Below are 21,904 nucleotides of genomic sequence, written 5' to 3'. Positions count from 1 at the left end.
CACTCTGCCATGTGCCACTTTCAGGTCTCCTCACACTGCTGGTGTATTCCATTTTTTGTCATAGGGTGCTGGCAGATTACGGGCCTCCCATAGCTGCTGCCAGGCCCCTAATCTGCCATGGGCCCCTATACCGCCTCCTCATGCTGCTGCCAGGTCCAGAGTGTGTCATGGGTCCCTGTACGGCCTCCCATTGCTGCTGTCTCCATCGCCACACTCTGCCATGTGCCACTTTCAGGTCTCCTCACACTGCTGGTGGGTTCCATTTTTTGTCATAGGGTGCTGGCAGATTACGGGCCTCCCATAGCTGCTGCCAGGCCCCTAATCTGCCATGGGCCCCCGTACCGACTCCTCATGCTGCTGCCAGGCCCGTAATCTGTCATGGGCCCCTGTTGTCGCTTGTTGGCATATTCCGCTCGTTCAGATGCTCCTTCTCCTGCTACTCCTCTTCACGGATTCCGTCAGCAGTCTTTCTTGGAATCCGTTTCCAAGAGACAACAGTTTGCGAGCACGCACCAGACGGTGCAGAAACTGAACGTCCTCCTGTCCAAGTTGCTGCTGCCAGGCTTGTAATCTGTCATGCGCCCCTGTACCGCCTCCTCATGCTGCTGCCAGGTCCAGAGTGTGTCATGGGCCCCCGTACCGACTCCAAATGCTGCTGCCAGGCCCGTAATCTGTCATGGGCCCCTGTACCACCTCCCCATGCTGCTGCCAGGTCCAGATTGTGTCATGGGTCCCTGTACGGCCTCCCATTGCTGCTGCCAGGCCTGTAATCTGCCATGGGCCCCCCTACCGACTCCTCATGCTGCTGCCAGGCCCGTAATCTGCCATGGGCCCCTGTACCGCCTCCTCATGCTGCTGCCAGGTCCAGAGTGTGTCATGGGTCCCTGTACGGCCTCCCATTGCTGCTGTCTCTATCGCCACACTCTGCCATGTGCCACTTTCAGGTCTCCTCACACTGCTGGTGGTTTCCATTTTTGTCATAGGGTGCTGCATGGCCTCCCATTGCTGCTGCCTCCACCGCCACACTGTGGCTCCACACTCTGGTTTTGGCCCCGTGACTGGCCAAATGAGTGAAGTGTGCGGTGATTCTAAGATCGACGGCACTCATCTGCATGTCATACTGCCTGACAGTATTATTTCTCTTCCCCAGCAGACTCCAAGGGCATTTAAATTAAAGGTACAGTGTTCAGCACTAATATTAAGTCTCTCTGAAGCCTAGAAACACCCTTTTTTAAGTTAAATTCACAGTGAATATATTCGACTCGAATCGAATTTTTTCTACGAATTCGCCGAATCAGTCGAATCGAATTTTTGAATACTTCGCTCATCTCTAGTTAGCATGTAAAAAAGAAAAAAAAAGTTGCAAAAAAAAATGCCAAAAATAACAATAAATATCACAAAACATAATTATTTAACACATTCAGTAATTATCACATTTCTTAGTGATTTAACTACTTTTGACATAAATACCGCATGAGTTATTTTAACTAAAAAAACTCATACAGTATTTATCTCTTACCCTAGGTTCACACCTAAGCGTTTTCTGCAGCGTTTTGCAGAAACACAGTACAGTCCATTTAACATGATTTCCTATGGGACATGTTCACATCTGAGTGTTTTTACCCGGTGCATTTTTTGGAAAGGGTCAGGGACTTTTAATGAAAAAAGTTGCATTTTTGGTTCTATAGATTTCAATGGAAATGCTGCAGAAAAGCATGTATTGCGTTTTTACTGCATTTTTTATGCTTTTTGAGTTTTAAATCTGCCTAGCAACAAGAAAAATTTAAAAGATGAAAAAAAAAAATACAGAAAAAAACGCAAGTGCAAAAAATGCAAAACGCAATGCAGAAACAGCTCAAACGCAACCTGCATAGGTGTGAACCTAGCCTTAGTGAATTAACCTCTATAACTCCTCTCTTTTTTGCAGGACATGGCAGGTGTGGCACGCCTGAAGGGTCACAGTACAGCCACCTACTGCGCGGTGATTACTGGCAGCGGGGAGCTGAGCCTTGGAGTAGGTGACATGGAAATCCATCAGCAGATTACTGAGAAACATGTAAGAATTCAGTCATTGTATGTTTTACATCTGCTGTGGTTATACAGTGTATATATTTTTTTATCGTGATATGGAGGATGTTTAGGTGTGTGGCAGATATCAAGTGAGTTCACGCCAGTCAGGAATTATATTTCAGGGCTTGGTAGCCCAATTTTATTAAAAGGAAAGGCAAAAACAAAAGTCCAACATAAGGTTTCCCACACAGGGCTTCTTCTCCAGTGAAATACACACAGTCCAAATTAAATTATTAGCCCACCTGGCTACTATTAAGCAGCACTGCTGCTATAGATACTGGTCTTATTGACCACCAGCTCTTCCAGGCACACAGCTTAGAGCTTCTCAGATGCACACAGTTCCTCTGGCCTTGTCCTCGGGCCAGTAACTCAGAAGCACACAGCTCCTCTGGCCTATTTCTCGGGCTGGTAACTCAGAAGCAAACAGCTCCTCTGGCCTAGTCCTCGGGCCGATAACTCAGAAGCACACAGCTCCTCTGGCCTATTCCACGGGCTGGTAACTCAGAAGCACACAGCTCCCCTGGCCTGGTCCTCGGGCCGGTAACTCAGAAGCACACAGCTCCTCTGGCCTGGTCCTCGGGCTGGTAACTCAGAAGCACACAGCTCCTCTGGCCTGGTCCTCGGGCTGGTACCTCAGAAGCACACAGCTCCTCTGGCCTGGTCCTCGGGCTGGTAACTCAGAAGCACACAGCTCCTCTGGCCTGGTCCTCGGGCTGGTAACTCAGAAGCACACAGCTCCTCTGGCCTGGTCCTCGGGCTGGTAACTCAGAAGCACACAGCTCCTCTGGCCTAGTCCTAAGGCCATTAACTGTCTCTTGCAGACATTCATACTCCGGCTGCCACCTGCAGCCTCTCTGAGGCTCCATGTACACGTGCCTACCTTGACCACCGGCCGCGGACAAAAATGTTCCTATCCTGAATGTGATTCTTCCACATTCAGGAGAGGGAGGTTTAACCTAAACACGACAGCTCCTAAACTCTGCTAAAAGCCTATCTATACATGGACACATAGGCGTTTATGGAGATGAATTTAGGAGCTTTGGCAAAAAAATGCCAAAAGCTCCTAAACTCGAGTTTAGGAGCTGCTTGTGTACATGAAGCCTGACTCCTGTAGGAGAACTTCTGTCTCTCTTGGGTGGAGCCCTGAGGTATTCCTAAATCTCCATTATAAGGCCTGTGTGCACCTGGGCACACACCCTGCTGTTCCTCCACAAAACCTGGACACGGGGTTGGAGATTCTGTCCCGCCCAAGACACAATGGAATCTCCAAACTAGGGAGCCCCATCCAGGACTCCCAAAAACTGGAGAAATCTACAAAATAAATTTTCTCCAATTAAAACCTATGTTCCCTAGTCCTGCATTCAGCAAAGGTGCAAACCCCGTGTCCTTTTGATGACCAATTTCGCCATGACAGTCTCGTCCTATCACTATATGTATGTATGTATGTATGTATATATATATTATTATACAATATTTATATAGCTCCAACAGTTTGCTCAGTGCTTTACAGTATATATGTTATCGCTACTCCTTACATATTGCTTGTGGGTTAATGTTATTTTAGTTGATTTTAGTGTATTTGTGAAATGTTGCTTTAAATAAGTAACCTTTGTTTTACAAAATAACACGTAGGGCTCATTCACATGAGTGCACAAGCCCGCACAGTGTGCCAAAGTCATTTGTTTGTGTTTACAGAGCAGCGTGTGGCTGTATGCATGTTATTCAATGGAGACCAAGCTTTATTTTTTTTTTTCTTGTGCTTTGTTCCTGTAGTGAGAAACAGCTGGTATTACTTCCTTTATTACTTCCAAAAGTCCTGCAGAGGCAGCTTCTGGGAGGTCAGTTCCTAATCCCATGGGCTCACCCCAACACTACATCTCCCAGGAGCCTTTTCTCTAACAAGACAGTGTGTGAGCAGGCTCCTGGGAGTCAAGGCAGTAGCTTTGTTTTTCTGGAAAAAAAAAATCAATGTATGTGGAGAGGGACAGAGATGGGTGGGGAATAGATTTTTTAGGGCTGGTTCACACCATATGCATTCTGGTGCGCTTTTGATGAGTTCTGGTTAATTTTTTCCCCTCTCTTTTTCTTCAACTTAAATAAGGACATGTGTATTATAGTGTTTTTTGGTACTTTTTTATGCCTTTTACTGCATTCCAGTACAGTTTAGTGCAGACAAAATGCAGCATTGTCTACTTTTTTTTTTTTTCTGTAACTGGAACACACTGGAACTGATTGCACTGGTGTGAACTATACCATTGGAAACCATGTAACAGACTATCAATGCATCTATGATGCAGAAAAAAATGCAACGGACTGCATGTGGTGTGAACTGGTCCTACGTCCAGCAGGCTGACAACACTCCCTGAGAACACACGGTACTGATCACTGTACAGGACCCTCTGTGTGAGGTCCCAATTTATGTGATCACTGATTGGCTAATCACTTCCTGACATCATTGCTTACTACTTGTGAAATCTGTGAATGATCACAGAGGTCACATGGTACAAGCCTATTAAGAACAGCCTTGTACCATGTGACAAGCTGTGACCAATCACAGCTGTTATAGTGTTTCTCAATGGCTGCAAGAATGCAGCCAGAGAGAAGGAGAAATGATCGTCATCACCCCCCACAAGTAGTGCAGTGTCACTATGGTGACACTATACTGCTAGGGTGACCGTATGTTAAAAAAATAAAATCTATATATGTATGTATGTATGTATATGTATGCTGTCAATTTACACAGCGCTTTACATACATATATTGTACATTCACATCAGTCCCTAACCCTCATGGGGTGTACCATCTAAGGTCCCTAACTCACATTCATATACTAGGGCCAATTTGGACAGGAATCAATTCATCTACCAGCATGTCTTTGGAGTGTGGGAGGAAACCAGAGTACCCGGAGGAAACCCACGCAAGCACAGGAAGAACATGCAAACTCTATGTAGGAGGTGCCATGGTCGGGAATCGAACCCATGACCCATTTACTGCAAGGCTGAGGTGCTAACCATTATGTGTGTGTGTGTGTGTGTGTGTGTGTGTGTGTGTGTGTGTGTGTGTGTGTGTGTGTAAAAATTAAAAATTTAAATTTTTGGTTATAAACTAATTTGGGTTTTTTTTTCTTCTTTTTTTTTTTTGAATGAATGAATGAATGATGAATACATTTTGGCCAAGAAGATTATTTATTTGCAAAATTTTATAAGAAAAACACTTTTTTTTCCAAAATGTTTGGACTTTCATTTATATAGCAAAAAAAAAATAAAAATCCCAGTGGTGAATAAACACCACCAAAATAAAGTTTTATCTGTCTCAAAAAAATGCTAAAAAATTCATATGGGTACAGTGTTATATGACCACGCAATTGTCATTCAAAGTGTAGTAGCACAGAAAGCTGAAAATTGGCCTGGACAGGAAGGGGGTGAAAGTGTCCGGACTTGAAGTGGTTAAAACAAAGGGCTAAAATAATAGGAAATGTGCATGTATTGCAGAGGTGCGCTGATTTTTTAAAATTATTATTTCACTTTGACTTACACTTTAAATAAAAGTAAAAAAATAAACTGAGCAAAATAAAATTAAAATAAAACACAGATCATATGCTTTTAAATCTACAGTTAAATCAGCAGCCTGTTATGTGATGCACAGAGTCAGCTCACTGTACAGCTGTCAAATATTGTCAGAAGGAGATTAGAGGAGCACCTTATTAGATTTGGAAAGATTAAGCCGTTTGCGGGTTCTAGAGAATGCAGACAACTCCACCCCCCACATGACACATGTTGCTAAGACTCCGCTGAGCCTGTTGATGACAGGGAGATTGGAGGGGGATTGTAAGTGAGACATGGAACATGGAAAAAGTGAGGTGAGAGATCAGGGCAGGTCAAGAGATCAGAAAAGATGAATCCTGGATTAAGATACTTTGTGGAGCAGGCTGATGTTCCTCTGCCACTCAGAGACAGATTCTATTGTGTGCTTCCTGGAGTGTTTACCTGAGCCCAGACATTGACATGTATAACTGCTGGAAACTGCCTGATACCGCTGCCAGCTATTTACAACAATCTACTTTGAAATCTTTACTTGGATATAAAGGACATAATCACATATACACATAGGTTGAACTGTCTTTTTTTAAACCTAATCTACAATGTAACTATGTAAGGCATGAACAAATGCAGTTCTGCATTCATTCGTCATTAAATGTATGAAATTTATTTATTTTTTTAACTCAAGCAGTGTGTGTACTTTAATTTGACCTGGTATCAGTCTCTCGCAATCTCTAGCAGAACTCAGACTGAGAGAGGGAGAATCGGCCCTAGAAGCCAGTCAGTTTTGCTGCAGTGCAAAGAGCATGCTGATAGGAGGCACAAGCAGAGTGACAGAGAGATGAGCTCATCAGTCTGCTTTTGCCATCCAGTCACAGGCTGGGGCAGAGATAAGACCTGAAACTTACCTAAATGCATCAGATATTCTGTCTTTTGTGACCGCTTGTCTCTGTTACTATTTACAACATGAATGAAAAACCTTTACGTCTCTAAATAAAATCTGATTTAACAATGCATCAGATAAAAATCAGATCTCCTGCTCTGTCTGACAGAAATGGATAGAAATACAAATCTTTTTGCTGGTACAACAGCTACTGTATTTGTATTTCATATTTGTATTTTGCTCTTTGCCTGAAGTTCATATTTTACACTTTCAAATGTTTTCACATTTTTGATAAGGTATTAATGCAGTTACATTCCCTGTATCATTAGTCTGCCTTGCCTTTTTAAAGGATGGGCTCAAATGTGGTAGCTACAGTTTGCAGTGTCATGGCTGAACGATTCCCCCATGTCCATATATTCATTCACCTAGTTTGTCCCTATTCGCTAAAGGGACAAGTAACTTCTTGTTTTGGTTACACAGTGTCCAGTCAATCCCCACTTCCTCTGTGTTGCATCGCAAATGTGGAAGTGCTAATGTGATGAAACTCTGCATGGGAACTTCTCTGATAATTTCTTTGCCTGTTTGTGGCTGTGTCAGGTCTAATTACTATTTAGTTCACACCTGCAGAACACTAAACTGAGAAACCCAGGCTTTGCGTTATATATAGTTCCTTCACATGACGTGTCAGTACAGGCAGGGATCATGCATTAACCATTGCAGTGCCATGATGTATATATTCATGTTTGAACACAAATTGAAATGCTGACACCGGAATGTGAAGATTTACTCTGCTATAGGATGTGCCAGGGGTGGACTGACCATTCGGACATTGCCCGGTGTCAGTAGGGGGCAGGGGTGGACTGACCTTTCGGACATTGCCCGGTGTCAGTAGGGGGCAGGGGTGGACTGACCATTCGGACATTGCCCGGTGTCAGTAGGGGGCAGGGGTGGACTGACCATTCGGACATTGCCCAGTGTCAGTAGGGGGCAGGGGTGGACTGACCATTTGGACATTGCTCAGTGTCAGTAGGGGGCAGGGGTGGACTGACCATTCGGACATTGCCCAGTGTCAGTAGGGGGCAGGGGTGGACTGACCATTCAGGCATTCCCCGAGAGGCTCACTGGGCACAATTCACTAAGAGGTATCTTACTGCATCCAAAAATGCGGGAGGATACTGCACAGCATTTAAAAAAAACAAAAACGTTTGAATTCACAAAACAAACCTACTAAAATACTGCATGAATGATTTTATCAAGTCATGCGGTACTTTAGTAGTGAAAACCATGCAGTAATGTTTCAGCTGTCAGCGGGGTTCCCCACTGACAGCTGAATGTAAACGAAAGAATTGCCGGTATGGATTTTGAGTGGAACCCCCACGCCAAAATGTAAAAAAAAATGGCGTGGGGGTCCCCCCAAAATCTATACCAGACACTTATCCGAGCATGCAGTTCAGGAAAGGGGGGGGACAAGTGAGCGCCCCCTCCTGAACCATACCAGGCCACATGCACTCAAAATGGGGGGGTTCTTTGGGGAGGAGGGGGCTCCCCCTCCCAAAGCAACTTGTCACGTTGATGGGGACAAGGTCCTCATCCCCACAACCCTGGCCGGTGGGTAGTGGTACCATGTACCCCATACTCATTCACATAAGAGGGGGGTGGTATCTGGGGGCCCCCTCGCTAAAGGGGGCTTCCAGATTCCGATAAGCCCCCCACCCGCAGGCCCCCACAACCACTGGCCAGGGTTGTGGGGAAGAGGCCCTTGTCCCCATCAACATGCTTTGGGGGGGTGGGGGGAGGGAGACCCCTCCACTTCAGATCACCCCCCCATGTTGAGGGCATGTGGCCTGGTATGGTTCGGGATGGGGGTGCTTGCTCGTAACCCCCCCCCCTTTCCGGACTTGCCAGGCTGCATGCTTGTATAAGGGTCTGGTATGGATCTTGGGGGGGACCCCACGCCATTTTTTTTTTTCTGGCATGGTGGTTCCCCTTTAAAATCCATACCAGACCCGAAGGGCTTGGTATGAATGGAGGGGGGACCCCGCAATGTTGTTTTATTAATATTTTATTATTTTTAATGCCCTTTCTATGCAGCTGATATGCAATATGTAGGCTGAGTGTTGTGTGGGTGAGGCTTTGGCTTTAGTGTAGGCGAAGACACGGGGCCCCATTATCTCTTATTGTCCGGGGGTCCCATGAGTTGTCAGTCCACCCCTGGGCTGTGTATAGAAGGCAGCAAATGACACTATGAAACTACATGATCAGCACACATCTTATGCAGGTGAAAAACACAAGGTGTAGGTAGGAAAGTTTTTAATGCATTTTTACTTCCTTTTTTTTAACAAAGTTTATATTTTCAAATTTTTTTTAGATATATGTGTGAAATCAGATATACATAAAGATAGAGTGTGGAAGAGTTAAATTAACTGTTGTTTTTTTGTCAGACATTCTAACCGTCCTCACTTTACTAACAAGGCGTGTCTGTTTTTGTCTGTGTCCCCATTGGGGTGATTTCCCATCACTTCCTGTTCTCACTGCAAGTGAAGGGAAATTCTTCAATAAGGACACAGACAATGATAAATCCTTGACATATGCTCTATCCCTTCCTTGCATTATTCAAAGCCTAAATTAAAGGAGCTTGACTCTAACAGTTCACTTGTTTTCCTTTTCCTTTTTGTCTGGAATTACAATTTAGACCATAAATCCATCTCTTTTGCCAGGTATCTCAGTTTGCAGACAGTTTACGCCAGTCCTGCCTGGTGTGTCTAGATGGGAATGTACCTGTATCCACTATCCAGTACGTGTGTGAGATTGCACGGCAGAACAGAGTGCCAGGTCAGTGTGCCAGCAAAGTGTTGGCTTCATGTTAATGCTGCCAGCAGGGAAGGACTGACCATTTGGAAACTTGGGCACTGCCCGAGGGCCCAGGGTCAGTAGGGGGCCCCATGAGATGCCCCTGGTACCTTTCTCATAGGCTTTTTTGAGTTTGGGCAAGGACACAGGGGTCCCATGATCCCCTACTGCCCGGGTGCCCCATGAGTTGTCAGTCCGCCCCTGGCTGCCAGTCGCCACTTTGAACATTTCAGCTGTATGGATCCACCATTGTTGCTTTGCACCACTTTATTCTATTCTTAACCACTTCAGCTTTTGTACCTGTTTACTTTTTACGGACCAAAGCAATGTTTACATTGCCACTATAGGCCATTTTATTTGGTGATAACTTCTTCGTTAGGTAACAGCAATAGATAACAATGTGATAATGAAAACGCATGCTTTGTTTTTTTGAGGGTTTATTTTTTGTTTTTTATTTTAGAAAAAAATTGGCTTACTTTTGAAAATATTGCTTTGCAAAAATTTTATTTTCCGTGGAATCTATAGACAAAAGTTAAAAAAAATAAATATTGCTTTTTTCTGGATCAGTGTCCACTAAAAAAAAAGTAATTTTCCTGTTTAAAAAAAAAAAAAAAAAAAATAGGTTACATTTTATTCTATAAATTGAAAAATTTAAAATGACAGTAAAATTTTATTTTGACACGTTATTTACAAATGGAAAAATAATGCAGATTTGCACATTTTCTTTTAAAGCCTAAATGCAACCAAATCCACAAACAGAAAAATCAGTACAAAGGACATAACTTGTATGCCCTTGTAGGATGTGTCCCTCGTCCTGGTGATTCCTTTTCTGTTAGTGAAAGTCTTCCTCCAGCCATGCTGTCCCTCACCACCCCTGCCGCCCCAGCCACCATAATCTTTTGGTGTGGTGGGGATTAATACAACTAAGGCTGGCCATACATTATACAATTTGCTTGAGAATTTTGCTTTAGGCTACGTTCACACTAGCGTTGTGTGCAGACGGCGAGAGGCGTTTGGGAAGTGTTTTTACTGCTTCCCAAACGCCTCTGCCAATTTTGCACATTACAGCACATGGTGCTGTTCTAACGGGAGCGTTTGCGTCGCGTTGCGTCACGGCAAAACGGACGCCTCTGGTCAAGTCAGGAGGCGTTGAAGCCTACTATTCTCGTCTATGGTGCTGCTGGGCCGGCGTTTGCGGTGCGGTTATGACGCAGTTGCGGGGCGTTTGCGGAGCGGTAACACCACTCAAACTGCATTATAGGCGTTTGTGGGGCGTTATTAACGCTCGGCAAACGCCTAGCAACCGGGTATATGTAAGGATTTGCAACCACTTTAAAGCTGGCCATACAGTGGTTCGGTCGATCGGGGTGTGGCAGCCCCCAATTGTTTGGGACATATTGGAAAATTTTTATAGATCAGCTAGTGCTGCTATCAGAATACAATGTCCCAGGCAGGGAATCCTCCATCCACCTTGTTTGTGTGTATGGAGGAATCTGTTAAACACAAACTAATAGTGTATGGCCAGCTTTAGATACAATTTGCAGATAGGCCTCTACTAAATCTGGCCATGCAAATTTTTTTTTTTGTTCAGCCTGCAGGCTGAACAAGAAAAATCTGAAAAGATTATTCCATCCATGCTAAACAGTATGGACTAAGGAATCTTCACTGCAGCTGTTGGACTCAGATAGCAGAGGCACCTGTGGTTTTCTGAATACCCAAACATTGGCTGCATCTGGTTGGATGCAGTCTCTGTTCAGCCAATAATTTTCCACTGGTCTCCTTAGATTTTTTTCAATCAACGTTTGTTGGGCTAGGCAGTGCTGTCAGTGCCGGCTACCCATGGCATAAAGCAGAAGTATAGCCATGGCTATACTGCTGCTATGGATCACAGGAGTGCAGTTACTTCTACACACGTGTGACCTGTTTTCATCCAACAGCGGGCTGAAGCTGTCAGTTGACGTCACAGAGCTGGTTCAGGCTCTGAAAAGATCCCAACCATATCATCATGATCCACCTAAAACCCTGTACCGATGCCTGGCTCAGCCTCTCAACGAGCTGCTGAGAGCCTGAGCCAGCCCATTCCGCCTCCTTGCAAAGCTTCGTGCTCCACATCGCGTTGGAGGGGCAGAGCGAGGTGGGAGAACCGATCGATCGTGGTGTTTGATTGCTCAGTTCTCTGTGCAGAGCCGGTAGGGGACAGATATAGCATCGGATCACTGCTGCATCCACCTAGGTGAGTAGAATGATTTTTTTTTTTCTACAACCCATACTTCTCTTTTAAATTCTGTCAATTTCAACAGAAATTGGACAAAATTTTAGCTATAAGGCATTATTTAGACAAAAAGATGCATTTAGACACACTTTACAGAGGGTTCTATACTTGGACAACAAGGTAAAAAAATAAAAAAAAAATGTATAAATAAAAATCCAAATGTTAAAAACATAAAGGGGCAGACATGATGGACTACTTGGTCTTTTTCTGCCATCATTCTTCTATGTTTTGTGAATCAGCCTTTTATGGATAACTAAAGGAACATTATAGTCACCTGATCTCCACCATCTCCAGTTGGAAAGGGCATATTCTGCATTGTGTTACAGTACGAGATCTGCACTGCGGGTTTGACAGCTGCTAGGGGGACAACTATAAATCTGTATACAGTACATGTATTTTCGCACATATTTACAGTACATGTATTTTTGCTCATATACAGTTTGACAATATTTTTCTATAACAATAATTCTATGCCTCCCCAAAGCCATAGGGGAGTATAAATATGAAAGTAACATCAAAATGAGCTCAGGGCAAATAACACAAAACGTGCACTCACAAAAATACACTCAAAGCAGGAGGATAGCAAGGAAGTTAATAAAGGAGTAATAAACGTAGCTCTGTAATCCTTAGTGCTCCTCTGCAAGTACTGTAATTAACCGAATTTGACTTTGTATCAGCTTCTTGCAGTGCAAGGAGCATGCTGATATGAGGAGAGAGCTAAGTTTAAGTCATCTTCCCTGCTGGACAGGGTTGTACTCTGGGCCAGAGCTGTCTAAACCTCAAGACTGGATGGACAGAAATACGCCTTCTGGAGTGGCCCAGTCAGAGTCCTGACCTCAACCCAATTGAAATGCTGTGGCATGACCTTAAGAGAGCGATTCACACCACACATCCCAAGAATATTGCTACACTGAAACAGTTTTGTGAAGAGGAGTGGTCCAAAATGACTCCAGATCGTTGTGCAGGTCTGATCTGCAACTACAGGAAACATTTGGTTGAGGTTATTGCTGCCAAAGGAGGGTCAACCAGTTAAGTCCAAAGGTTCACATACTTTTTCCTCCCTGCACTATGAATGTTTACATGTTATGTGCAATTAAACCATGGTAACATCTAATGTTTGTGTAGTATTATGTTCAGCAGACTGTGTTCTTCTATTGTTGTGACTTAGATGACGTTCAGAGCACATTTTATGCCCAATTCATGCAAAACTCCACGTAATCCCAAGGGGTTCACATACTTTTTCTTGCAACTGTATATGTATTTAATCCATGCAGTATATATAGTTGTTTGCCTGAAGTTTAGCTTCAAATGTTTAAATGTGAATCAAGCACCATTCATTTGTTCTCAATTCTTTGGCAGTTTGCTATGAGCCTACAGATATAGACAAGGCATCTAAACCCTTCACATCTGACAGCTGGACGGCCTTAACCTACATCTCACCGAACCTTAAGGAGCTCATCTCCATCAACCGGACGTTAGGTTATTCGGTGAACTTCGGTAAATTCACAGATAAAGGTGACACATCTAACTAACCCTTATTCTTCTCAAATGCAAGCAGAACAGATCTCTCCATAAAATGAAAACAAAGGTCTACTGCATTGTACAGTACTGTCAGTCAAGTGAAATCAGTGTTTTAATTCTTCTTCATTGTCCAGTCAAAAGTGGCCTGGCAACAGATCATTGACCAAGCAATATTTTTGTCATTAGCATGTCATGCTGTCTGTTCCCTATCACGTATTTTAAAAAGGTACATAACTGTTTGCCTGGAGTTCAGCTTTAAAGAGACCCTGTCACCAAGTTAAAGTGGAATTCCGGGATAAACCTAACTAATTTAAAAAATGCTCCCTCCCCCCTCCTAACACCAATTCTGACTAACCTGTGTAAGAAAGATATAGGTCAAGAATCAGCAGCAGGCATGGCCAGATCTGTGTGGCTACACTCAGGAAACTGGGAGCAGACTGTGTATGAGTTAAATGAGATTTATTTATAGTGATACAAAATCCATCCAAACACCAAAACACAGCAAACATAAAAATATAAGTGAGCCAAAAACCCAGGATACCTAACTAATCAACGTACCAAACAGCCTAGCTAACAACTAACTATATACAATACTGTATATACAAAATGGGGAACACAGAAAAGCAAGGGAAAACTGGAGGTGCAGGGAGCAGATGAGAAGAGGGAACAAACACTGGAATCAGGAACAAGCGGGTGCAGGTTCAAGGCAGCAGGGTACAGGGCAGGAGCAAGATCAGGATCTACAGCAAACAGAATCTGGCAGCAGCAAAACACTGGAGAGAGAAGCAGTTGTAGGAGAAGACCTAAATACCCTCCCAGCAGATTCCACTAGTCAGTTTCCACCTGATGCTGGCTACTGGGAGAGTTTTATTTGGGAGACACCCGCTGGTGGACACTGGAACTACAACCTTCTATTCTGGGAAGCACAGTGCCACCAGCAGGGGATGCAGGTCCTGACAATGTATATACTTACCTATTCTTGGTCCAGTCATGTGATCTGGCTTCTCTGTGTCAGCCAGTGGCAGCTGCAGGGCAAAGGAGGGCATGGCGACAACAGATGGGTCAAAGGAGTCTATGGGTGACATTACCACTTCAGGCTTTACTAGCCATTGTCAGAATGCTCTCTCCTCTCCCTGCTCCGCTGCTGGATGACCCAGGGGAGATCATGTGACCAGACCAGAGTGGCCTGAAAATAGGTAAGTATATACATCTTTTTCTACATAGGTTAGTCAGCATAGGTGTTAGAGGTTAGGGATCATTTTTAAGATTAGTTAGATTTATCCAGGAATTCAAATTAAAAAAAGAGTGAAGGTAAGAGGACAGATAAAATAAGTATTTTAGATGATTACTTGCAGTGTTTTTTTCCTTTCCATAAATTATTTTCATCACTTGCAGTGTGCTTTTGTACATGCTAGAAAATTTGACAACTCTAGGAAGAGTCAAGTCCCTATTACAGCCCCCTCCCTTCTTGCATGTTATAATCCTATCCTCTGTTGGGAGTGTCTAACTACTGTCTGCTGACCCAGCTCCTCCACCCTTCCCCTCATCTCCTTACATAACCTTTTATGTAGCTACTGTGGGAGAAGTGAAGGGGAATACTATAGAGTGGCGCTTGAGTGACAGCTCTGACTCTGCTGGGGCTGCTGTCCTTCAAGATAGAGGCATCAAGCAGCAGTCTCAAGGTCAAATGTCCACACAAGGGAGGATTTTAAAAGTAAATAACATGCATAACCTACATAAAATTGCATCCAGGAGCTAGACAACACTAGCTTAGGTGCAACCTGGAACTCTCTTTACTGTTAATTCACACAGAATTAATATGAAACAAAATCAGGTAAGAGCTTTATCACATTATCCTAAACAATGCAAACTGTAAACAATAATATCATCAGTACATCTAATGAGCAGCTAACAGCTGTGCAGTAATCTAATAAAACAGTAATTTAATTAACAGCTAGCAGCTAACAGCAATCTAATTAACAGCTTATCAACAGCCAGGCACTCAGGTCAGCCAGGACCCCACCCCAGACAGCCCTGCAACAAGCCCACACCCCTGGAATACAAAGTATATTACAACTGTTGTCTTTCACATGTTTGCCTTTCACTTGTCCACTAGAAAAGTCATCCTAAGACAAAACTCCTGCAATGTTTCAGCAGTCTGAAAGAGTGGAATTAACTTATCTTCATAGATTTCTTGAGGGAGATTGTTGATAAATATTTCTGTCCCAAGTGGAGGGGCTTCTCCAACCCAGTCTGCAGGAGGGTCACCATATTTCCTCTCACCATAAACCTGTACAGTATTAACAAGAATAATATCCTTATTCAGACAATTAATCGAAGCCTCACTCTCAGTATTCATCGCATTATTATCCATCATCACATACTGACACGTTCTCTCCATATGATCAGAGGCTGAACTGAGTTCTTTTCCATGCTCTGCCCAGGAGATACAGACTAAATTCCCATTTCCTCCATGGGCCATAATCAATGGGTAGAAAGCTAGTACCTAGTCCCCTCCAAAAGCCCCTGTTCCGGTTTGGGTCTGTCACAGTCTTATGCAAAAATGTTTGTAGAAATGAATGGAACAGCAACAGTGTCACCTAAACATGTGAAACTTCCAATTACCAAATCATTATCATGATGGTAATTGTATCAATGGAAAGGGTGTACTGTGTCTCTTACCTCCCAGAGTATCTAAAAGTCATCATATTGACCTTTTAAGTGATTGACAGAGTGAAACCTCTATTCTCAATGTCTTTCAGTACTTCAGTATTCATAAAAAGGATTCTTAATGAATAAAAAGACAGATGTAATGACAGACAGTCCTCAAAGTTCAAATCATTTCTTAGAGACTAGATATTTCATTATTCTCCTGTTTAAGGCAGATTTCCATTCCAGGTCAGCACTGAATATCTCTTCTGTTGTTCCCTTGTCTCAGATGTTCCATATGAATTGGATGATGTCATTGATATGGCAATCACCCTGTCATTGCCCCTTCTGGAGAACCTGCACTGTGTCATTGTAACCCTGGGAGCTCATGGGGTCCTCCTGTGTGGTCACAGCTACAATGGGGTATTGTCTCTGCATCCTAAAGTCAAGGTGGGTCCAAATCCAGGACAAATCAACTGATTATTCCAGTGCATGCCTTTTGAACTTTTAAAGGATAACTCCACTTTTGTGGGAAAAATATAGAAACAACTCCCATTGCATATACAACTGCTACACAAGCCATGTTCTAATGTAATGTTATTTAAAAGATTACCTTTCCTTTTCAATCCTTTTCAATGCAACATGGCAGCCTGGAGGCTTTCTGTACATAGCTGGTGTACAAAACCTCTGCAGAAATGTAATTTCCTGCTTGTGTGATCGGCTCAGTAATATTCCCAGAAGTCATATTTTAGGCATCCTCTGCAATAAAAATGTTATTTTCTGTGAAATACTCCCAAAGGGGTAACTACATCTAAAAGGATGCTGACACTTCAACTTTCCTTATTTGAACACAGCAAGTGCATTAGTTGATTAGTAAGGAAAAGTCACTACTCCCATTCAGATTTGCTCCAAATACTCCAATTCATATTTGCTCTGCACATTGACATAACCAAACAAAAGGTTTTTTTTCTTCAGAGCAGAAACTGGTAGGAATCTGTAACAGTTTGTAAAAATCCCCTTATACTTACCTGAGCCCTCATTCGATCCAGCACTGTGCCCATCTGCAGCAGCTCTCTCCCCTTACTTGCTGGTCTCAGAGGCTGTGCTGAGGCATCTGTAGTCACTGGACCCACACTGCTGTCAATCAAAGCCGGCGATGAGGGGGTGGGGCTGAGTCCCATTGTCTGTGTCCTTAGACACAGGCAGCATGGCTTGGGAGCAAACCCACACGAGTGTGCCCATAGGAAGTGGCTTCCTATGGGGGCACTCACCGGAGAGGAGGAGCCAGAAGTGCCAGTGGAGGACTTGAGAAGAGGAGGTTTGGGGCCACTCTGTGCAATTCCATGGCACAGAGCAGGTAAGTCTAAACCTGCTTTTTATTTATGAATTTTTTGCACTTAGTCACATTAATGTATGTAAACTTTTGTTATTTGCTCCGGTTGTTTTATTGCAGTCAAAGTTGAATTATATCTTTTTGTGGCTTTTGAGGAATATGTTTAAATTACAGTTTTTTTTGTGTTTTGTTTTTTTTTTTTTTTGTTTGGAGATCAGCTTTAAGAATCCAGGTGGATGACCAGAAATATGGTCAAACCCAAAGATGTACCTAAATTATTCATTTTGTGTAAATACTGTATAACCCTATATTTACATTTGGTTTTCTTCACCATCAGACATCATTTGGAGACCTGTGTGCTGTACATTATCCTGCAGCCCCCATCTCTACTGAAGAAATTGTTAATGTCTCAGGAGCTGGAGACAGGTCTGTTGTACTTTTCACTATTATTACTTTTTTATGTAATGCAAATGTTTGACTTGCAGAAATAGCTATAACAAGAGGACTGTATTTAATGTATTATATTGAGTCACAGGCCAACACATAGGACAGCAGGTTCAAGAGGGAGGAACAGGAACCTGAAAACTTTCAAACTGCAAAACTAATATTATTTATTATTACTATTAATTATTGGTATACTTCCCTCTTTTAGCTCTTCTAGACACCTATGGATGTTTGTTGCTAATTTCAGCAAAAGAACAGTAGGGAAAAGTGTGCAGGGGATGTTGAGAGAAGTCAGGAGGCTCTTTATACTTCAGGAAACAAAACCAATTCTCTGTTTTCTTCTTTGTTGATCTGTACTGTTGTGTGTCTGATTCAGCCACAGTTCAGTGTGACCTATGATAATACTCGATTATTTTTGTCCTTCTGTCCCTGCAGTCTTATGGCTGGTCTCCTGTCTGGGGTCCTGGCAAAACTGGACACTGCTACCTGCGTCCGAATGGGACTCCTGGCAGCCCGCTTGTCCCTCCGTTCCCGCGGGCCCATCTGTCAGCTCATCTCTCCTATCAGCGTCAGTGTGCAGCAGGTAGCAGAGGAGACATGGCCTGAGCCTAGAGTCTGGACCATCTCTCCAACCAATGGGAAGTCCTTCCTCAGAACCAGCCATTAACAGACATCATGGAGAAGTCAATCATTGGACGCAACAAATTTTAACTCATTTTATAAACCCTTTTGCCTTACAGTACTGGAGCCCTTCCAGTCAGAGACATTATCTCCAGGTTCTTCTTGTAATTTGTCAGCTCAGGAGTTGGAAACTGATAGTGGTAAACTCTGGGAAAGCTTCAGACAAAATAATGGGAATGTTATTTATTAAATTAATGTATTAATTACAAGTATTTACAGTATATAGTGCTGACAGTTTAGGCATAGCTTTTTGTATTAGATACTTAGGTCGAAATTTATAATCATTTTGTAGAATGAAGTCACGCTGCTTGTATTTAGAAAATACATTTAATGACATGCACTGGTGTTCAGCTCAGTGAACATTCAATAGCAGATTGCCAACAGGCAGATAAGGTTGTTTTATTGCAGTAGAGACATAGCAAGTCCCTTCTGCAATTTAAAGCTGCTTGCTCATAATTTATCTTTGTCATACATTACAGGACACAGGGTTTCTTCATGTTCATGACTACATGGGTTATGCTGCCACTGGCCAAGAATAAAAGCTGGCTTCCCTGCCCAGACATAACCCTTCCCAGCACAGCCTGTTTCCGTACACCGCTTTTGGGGTGGCTACGGTGCCATGGCATGTGTGTGATGATATCATCCGTGCATGTGTGGCCACCTTATTGGATTCCCTTGGTGCCAACTGCACACATGGGAAGCACTCTCCAGGACACCTCCCTCCACAAGATCAGTGGCGCTGGTGTCAAGTGTTCTTTTCTAGGTGCAATCCTTGTAAGTATTTGGGGCAGTCTGTACTCTGGGCACTAGATGAATTGCAGCAAGCAGACATTCCTCTCAGCTGGCTGGTCATCCTACCTGTTCAGGGATAAAGGCTTGTTTACCTTTTGCAAGCCATGGCAGAATGCTGGCAGATAGGTTGTGGGAAGGATGAACAGATGGGTTTGCCAAATTCCTTACTCAGGTTGAGACACCTGCATAGTTCACCCTCTAAAACCCCAGCTAAGGATCAGATCAGTTCTGAATTCCTGTCCTCATCTGGTTTTTCAACTGCTTTGGAGACATTCCTCCAGTTCATTTGTATTCAGAGAGAAATTCCCAGTAGCCAGTTATGGCCTGCTGAGCAACTGTCAGGAGTTCTCATTGGGTTGGAATGCCTGGGTTGCAAATGTGAGAGCTCTCCCTCCTTTCCTCACCTGTTGCAGGAAGATGAGGTGTCAGATTATCATCCTTTTGGATAAGGATGTAGAAGAGGAGGAGGCCAGTGAGGACTGAGCTGATTCTCTTAGAGGGTGAGTGCTTGTTTGGGCCATCATTGGGTGTGTTTATCCAGAAGGTGGCTTTGGGGAAAAAAAGCTTGCTTTTTACCCTGAAGAAGGAAAAAAGCTGGGATTTTCTTTAAGTGCAAAAAAAGCAGCCCTTGCATGCAAAAGTCTACCTCTTAGTTCCACAAGAAGAACTCAAACTCGAAGACCACCAGGACCGAAACCAAATCCTCTTCCCAGTGAAGGGGCGCCTCCACTCTTGCAGGTGGGGTGACGTTTGTCGGCTTTAAAGCTGTCCAGACTTGGGATATCACAGAAAAATGGATCCAAGGTTTGGTGCCAGGAGTTTACATACTGGAGTTCTGAAGCTTTTCCCTCCATGCCATATGAGTTCACATTCCTCTTTGGATCCTCAAAAAAGAACAAGTTTATTTGCAGCACTGGAACGATTGGTGTCCCAGGCTGTAATCACATGTACCAGAAAGGGGCTGGGGGATGAGTCCCTGTTTCTACAGGGAGGAGGACTGTGTTTGGCCTTTGCTAAGGCCAATCACAGTCCTGCTAACCCTGTCTATTGGACCCAGGGAATTGAGGAAGATAGTCTGCACTGAGAACAGAAAGAACACCATGAGTCCAGGTGGTAAGCTGAACTCTGAACTTGACATCACTTGCTACAAACCCCTTAACTCTGTGTCACTTACTCCTGACCTCTGAGCTGTTCATCACTTACTCCTGACCTCTGAACTCTGTTATTTACTCCTGACCCCTGAACTTTGCATCACTTACTCCTCTCCTCTGAACTCTGCATCATGTACTCCTGACCCCTGAACTCTGCATCATTTACTCCTGACCCCTGAATTCTGCATCATGTACTCCTGACCCTAAACTGTGTCACTTACACCTGACCTATGAACTCTGTGTTACCTACTCCTGACCTCCGAACTTTGTGTCACTCACTCCTGACCTCTGAATTCTGCATCACTTACCGACCTCTGAATTCTGCATCACTTACCAACCCCTGAACTTTGTGTTACTCCTGATCCCTAAACTCTGCATCCTTTACTTCTGACCTTTGAACTCTGCATCACTTACTTCTAATGCCTAAACTCTGAATCACTTTTTACGAACTTCTGGACTCTGTGTTGCTTACTAGTTAACCTTTGTGTCATTTACTACTGAACACCTGCACTCTGTGCCCCTTTAAACCACTGTCAATATTCAGTGCAATGGAAACCACACCCAATTTTTGTTACACACACCACATTTTTTTTTACTCTGACAAGAGGGCCAAATTTATGATTTTGCACACAGGCCCACTGCTTTCAGACTTGGATGACCCGCTTTTCCCACAGCTGTTCTTGCCACTGCTGATGCTAGTTTTGTGATGAAGGTTCTGACGGCTCTTTACCCTGCTCTGTTTCTGAGTTTTGTGTTTGGTACCATTGTGCTGTGTTGCCCACCCCTCACGTTCAGTGCTTTGGGATATTCCAATTAGTTATGAATATGAAGAAACCTTGTTTCATATGATAAAGAAATGAGGAATTTTGATTTACCTGTACATTTTTCTTGGAGCACTTATCAGGACAGATGAATCCCACTGCTTTTTGAATTTGCTATAAAACTAAGGCTGTGCTGTTAGGGGTTAGGTGTGGGCAACCTGCCTTTTTTCTTGTTCATTAACTTGTAGGTGGCAGCATAACCCAAGTAGTTTATGAACGCGAAGAAACCATGTGTCCAATGATGTCCTCCAGGAAATGGATTTTGCAGTTTTTTTTATAACTTTAGTTCCACTTTGCTAACTACAGATCTGTATTAATTGTGTCTTTTATAACTGCCTAAAGTTCAGATTTAAAATATAACGTTATCCAAAACTTTGATAGGTAGTGTGGAAGGGTTAGAATGTCTGTCAGGTTTTTATTGCTTTGTGCCCAATGGGGAGAGTCACCCTCCCAATCTGTCCTGGTGACCATCCTCTACCCTATCCAATGCTATAGAAATGGTTTTAGATATACTTTAAAGAATATGTAAACCTAACATTTTGTATTCCTGATATGTGCCTGCTGTACCATGTACTTGTATGAAAAATTATCCTGTTCTTTTTGTATTGCTTCCTTTGTGTGAAATCCCTGCTGTTCCTGCAAGTCCCTCTGCTTTCTCTAGCTGTACTGGGAATTCGGCCTGCTTTCCTCCAATGCTCAGGCTTGTCCTTACACTCCCCCCACCTTACAGCCTTTCACTTGGAAGTTCAGTGTACTGTTGTTTCTCCTCCCCCAGCTCTTAAGCAGCTGAGAACAGAGGGTATGTGGAAGGGGCAAAAAAGGTATTTCTAATGTGTGTGTATATATACACTATATTGCCAAAAGTTTTGGTACACCCCTCCAAATCATTGGATTCAAT

General features: G+C 43.4%; 1 protein-coding gene across 1 annotated transcript in view; it reads left to right on the top strand.

Moving 5' to 3' along the window:
* LOC149459739 (uncharacterized) overlaps window positions 1-21,611 on the top strand; it is a 90,417-nt gene extending 68,806 nt beyond the window's left edge. Inside the window, exons 13-18 of the mRNA XM_089680718.1 lie at window positions 1,928-2,056; window positions 9,210-9,324; window positions 12,974-13,129; window positions 16,074-16,234; window positions 17,455-17,543; window positions 17,997-21,611. Of these exons, the coding sequence (XP_089536844.1) occupies window positions 1,928-2,056; window positions 9,210-9,324; window positions 12,974-13,129; window positions 16,074-16,234; window positions 17,455-17,543; window positions 17,997-18,228 (882 nt within the window). The 3' untranslated portion in view covers window positions 18,229-21,611. The remainder of the gene's footprint in view (window positions 1-1,927; window positions 2,057-9,209; window positions 9,325-12,973; window positions 13,130-16,073; window positions 16,235-17,454; window positions 17,544-17,996) is intronic.
* The last annotated feature ends 293 nt before the right edge of the window (window positions 21,612-21,904 follow it).

Source organism: Staurois parvus, unplaced genomic scaffold (genome assembly GCF_062004578.1).
Source record: "Staurois parvus isolate SC_StPar_1 unplaced genomic scaffold, SC_StPar_1.0 ptg000249l, whole genome shotgun sequence".
Taxonomy (NCBI): Eukaryota; Metazoa; Chordata; class Amphibia; order Anura; family Ranidae; genus Staurois; species Staurois parvus.
This window is presented reverse-complemented; position numbering and strand designations above follow the sequence as displayed.